General features: G+C 39.7%; 1 protein-coding gene across 1 annotated transcript in view; it reads right to left on the bottom strand.

Moving 5' to 3' along the window:
* Nucleotides 1–2,936, bottom strand: part of A2ML1 (alpha-2-macroglobulin like 1) — a 30,813-nt gene extending 27,877 nt beyond the window's left edge. The window contains 4 exon segments of the mRNA XM_006914682.1: nucleotides 1,083–1,135; nucleotides 1,696–1,858; nucleotides 2,241–2,424; nucleotides 2,872–2,936. Coding sequence (XP_006914744.1) covers nucleotides 1,083–1,135; nucleotides 1,696–1,858; nucleotides 2,241–2,424; nucleotides 2,872–2,936 — 465 coding nt within the window.
* Nucleotides 2,937–4,704: the final 1,768 nt, after the last annotated feature.

Genomic DNA, 4,704 nt, shown 5'->3' with positions numbered 1-4,704 from the left:
CTCTGGAATCAACAGTCTGTTAAAAAATAACTACTTGATATTAAACCAAACTTCGGATAAAGAAAGAATACAGGTGATAGGAAGGAGAAACTAAAAAGAATTCTAAACTAAAGGGGAAAAGCAGTGGTGGAGGAGGCTACCGATCAATAAGCTCATAGCCTCTCTGTACACAGGGAAAGGAAACAGAAGCTCTGAGAATGTGGAAATGGAAATAAAAATAATGCTTTCCCTATAATTATCTTTAAAAGCTTCATTTGAATAGATCAGGCTGTGACCGAAGGAGAAAGAAGGCAGCAGGGGGGTGTGAGAGCAAAATATTTCACGAACATGTAGAAATGACATAAGCCCTGAATTGAGATCAAACTTATAATAAGGCTTAAGATTCTAGGGATCAAGTTGTTCAAGGAAAATTTAACTATTAACCAAATGTTATCATGTTTTTACCTTTGGCACTTTTTAAATGTTGCCTTTAGAGAGGTGTCTACTCTATAAATTGGCTTTTAAAATAGTGTCTACTTTATAAATTGGTATTTTTAAATGCGGCCTTAAGAGAGTTGTCTACTTTATAAATTACCTGGCCCTGTCTTAAAAAAAAAATAGGTGGGGGTGGATATTCTTATGTCTTCCTTTTGTTAGACACACTCCTGAATTATTTCTTAATCTTTGGATTGCAATGCCATTTGGTGTCATTGCTGGCAAGTCTTGAAGTTTGCAAAAACTCTTCTAAAACAACAGCAGATGTAACCATCTCTCAGGAACGTTAACCTCATTGACATTCTCAGCTATGAAATCTGAGAACTGGACACCTCTGCTTATTTTCAGTTAGACCTTTCCTCCTCACATCCTTGGAAAGAATCTCTTCTTTTTTTTTTTCAGACCCTTGTGTCGAGGGCTGACTTTCAATAGATCGCAGCAAGGTAGCTGTTCTGCTACACACAAAACCCCGACCCAGAAGCAGGTCTTCTACGAATGGTTTAGCACCAGGCTCTCCGCAAACGTGCGGTAAGAATCTCTTCTTTTCCTTATTGTCTCTCAGTCTGCCCTACTCCTTTCTCTTTCTCTCTTCCCAACTGAATTCTCACCTTGTCATTCACCGGAACAAAGTCGCTGTTCAAGGTGACAATGCGGAAGTGCACTAGAAAGGAACAGGCATCATCAGCAAAGAAAACATTTCCCCTCTCAGCATCTTTCTTCCACCCTATTTTCTTACACATACTTCTGAGTCAGCAAAACCCGATCAGGTTTTACTTAAAAAAAAAAAAAAGAACTTAATCTGAGAGAGAGATAAAGCCCCTAAGTGGTTTTTTTCATGGCTCCTGACAGAAACCTCAGGATGGATGCCCCTCTAAGTAAGAAGGAGCAAATACAAATAACAGGAGCTCAAACCAAATGCATATTTGTATATTTCATATACAAGCAGCTTGCTGGAGGACCCAGCAATCCAATTACACTCGCCAAATTCCATTCCAAGAGAAACATGTACCTCTGTTTTAGATAAGCACGCACGGTAGTAGCAACTCCCCCCACTACTCTTTTGCTTGTGGAACACAGCATATATTCATTCAAAACCCATCACACTTCATCCATCCAGACCTTCCTCTCCTCTGCATTTATTATTCCACAAATCTACTACCACACCAAAAAGGCCCTCTTTACAAATGGGTGCAGCCATTTCCCTAATCTTTTGTCTCTTACCTCTCTGCCCTGGGTTGTAGATAGGTTTGTCAGTCTGTACAAAGATGCCATTTCCCTGTCTCTGAATTAGAACCATCTTGTTTTCTTCAAAGGTGATGTTATTTCCGGTTCCTGACACCCGAATTGTAGCCACCTCTTCTGTGCCACCTGCAGGAGGTGGTACCTGGCCAAAGAGGTTAGCTCTGGGGAGGAGTTGGAGATTGGGGGAACAGAATCTACTGGTCAAAACCCAAGAGCAGGAGAGTAAAAGGAAGGAACTAAATTAGTTGAGGGTAGCAACAGTAGAGCCATAGAACAAACTGTCAGGAAGAAAAAGGGAAACAATAATCAGAGGTTAAAGTCAGGAACTAAAAGAAGAAATCCAAGGTCAAGGAAATTACTGATGAGTTATGGCCAGGAACCGAAGTTAGGATTAGGGGAGACAGATTTAAAGGACTTCACAAAAGTAAGATAACAGAAAACATACTTAATGTTCGATTACAGTGAATACCTAGTGAGGATAATAGAAAAATAAGGGATTTGTGGGGAGCTAGGTCTGTGCTTACCAAAAATGAGATGCAATGGAAGTGCCTCTTCTTCAATCCACAATGTTCTAGCAATTTCTGGGTCTTGTCCTTGGTCTCCAGAGTAATAGTGAATATTATATCGTAGTACCCTGGGCTCAGATCCAAACAAATCTTCTGAGTAGAGGGAAAGTTAAGCTGGGCTGGTAATGTCACTAGATAATTTCTATTGAGAGAGCAAAAGGATTTCAGGACAATAATGAATCATCCATTCAATGAAAAACTAAGCCTTCTCAGCATATAGTAGTGAATGAAACCAAGCCCCTGCCTTTATAAACCCTATTTTCTACAAGGGAGAAGCTGACAAGGAACTAGCTATGTGCATAGCCTTAAACCTCCCTTATGCCTTGAGTACCAAGGAGGAACTTAGTTCTATTACAGAAAATGGGGTATGAGGAGTCTACTGTATTTTCATATTATCTTTTTTTAAAAGCTTCCTCTTGGCCCTTAACTTTTCTCTCTGGATGAAGGAGAAATACAACCAAAGAAGGAAAAAAGTGAAAAAAATAAAATAAAATAAACCCAAGGTTATCTCTTCTCCCCAATATTTGTGTTTAAGAAAGATAGACAGAGAGGCCACTTGCCCTGAGTAACTCTGACATCAAGCACTTACGGAAGGAGTTTTTCTGCAGTGGCTGGTGATAGAGCCAATATTCCTAGAAGGAGTTGAGCCCACATCTTTGTGGGTGAGACAGATTCTTCAGGATCAGGAACCAGAGATCAGCACTCCTCCTGTAGCATATATATTACTTCCCCAGGTAGGGTGTGGAGCTACCACTGAAGTCCCAGCCAATTACCTGTTGGGGCCTCAGGCTAACGTGGTAGACCAGGGTAGGGCTTTTGTTCCCTTCCCCAAATTAATGTCTCCCTGAAACGTTTATACTGGCTCAGCCAGTTCATCATACCTGTTTTGGAAAAAAGTCAGGGCTGAATATTCACAGTGGTGACACTCATAGAACAAATTTTGTACCCCACCCTTTTCTTCTGGTTTCATTCCAAATTCCCATCCCCATTTGATCTTTATATCTCTTTTTGTTATTTGGGATCACAGGTATGGGAACAGTATCTATAGAAAAGCAGAAAACCTCTATCTAATTGAGAATTTTTAAAAATTAATACTTCTCAGTATTGTGTGGAAATAGGGACATACTCCTTGAGAAACTATTTATGGACAACCTTTCTGAAGGTTATTTCTCAATGCACATCAAAAGTCTTTCAGATTTGCATATTCTTTGACCCAGCAACTTCTATGAAAATCTTTCTTATAGGAAAAGAGCACACACATATGCAAAAACTGTATCTACACTGAGTTTCTTTATAGTGTTCTTTATAATGGCAAGACTTGAAGGCCACCTAGAGTGTAAATTAGTGAGAATACTTTCTAGACCAACAACCAACCCAAATAAAACCAACTTAAGCAAAAAAGAGTTTTCAGTAAAGGGCGAATAAGACATGAAGAAATAACTGAAGGAACCAGAGAAACTCTGAAGACTTTCTGTCCTGGAGTTAGAGACTTGATGCTGTCAAGACTCATTTCTCCTAGTCTTTCAGCTTCTTCATACATGTGCTTTTGTCCATGCCATTCCCTTTGCCTTGATTCCCTTTTTCTTTCTCCACCTGGAGAATTTCTCGTCTTTCAAATTCAGCTAGCATCTCCATGAAAGCATTTCTAACCCCCTTTATATTCTCCACTGCTCCAGAAAGAATTAATTCCTCTTCTGTGCTCCAAAACTTCAGCACCTGGTGAACTTGACCATAGCACTAGTCATCTTGTCTTGTCACTCTTTACTTACATCTCTCTTTTCCTCACCCATACCATGAAACTTCAGAATTAAGGCGTATCTATCTTCTCCCAGTCTAGGTACTCAGTATGAATACATAAATGAGGAGCAAAGGGCAAAGATTATTCCACATCCCATCCATCTCTTTATCACTCGGAAATAAATTCCCTCTAGTCCCGATCGCCCAAACTTTCAATATGCCTTCCCTGTTTGGGGCTCTCGTTTGTTATGATTTAATGATTAGTGGCATCAATTAATTATTCTTTCCTTCAGCTAACTTCACCTACTAAATGGAGAAGAATCCATTTTTTGTTGATTTATTTTTAAGAGAACATGACAAAATGCTTGTTGAAACACATTTTGCTGGGGCTCTGTCTCCAAGTTTCTGAATCCTTGGTCTGTGACGAGGCCTGAGAATTTGCATTTCGAACAAGTTCTCAGATGATGCTGATGCTACTGGGACCACTTTTGAGAACTGCTGCTATAATGCTAGATCAAAGAATAGTTAACCAGAAAGCCTTCCTGGAGTTTAGAGCGAAGTTCTAATAATAAAGGTGCAGAATGTCAACCTCTCTTCTGCATTTTTCCCACCGATGTTCAATAGAAAGTGGTCATGAAATTGTTTTCTTTTCTCTCTTCATCCTCTGTCTTTTGCAGTCTGTTCC

This window comes from Pteropus alecto, unplaced genomic scaffold, assembly GCF_000325575.1.
Source record: "Pteropus alecto unplaced genomic scaffold, ASM32557v1 scaffold94, whole genome shotgun sequence".
Taxonomy (NCBI): Eukaryota; Metazoa; Chordata; class Mammalia; order Chiroptera; family Pteropodidae; genus Pteropus; species Pteropus alecto.
Note: the sequence above shows the minus strand (reverse complement) of the source record. Positions and strands in the feature narration are given on the sequence as shown.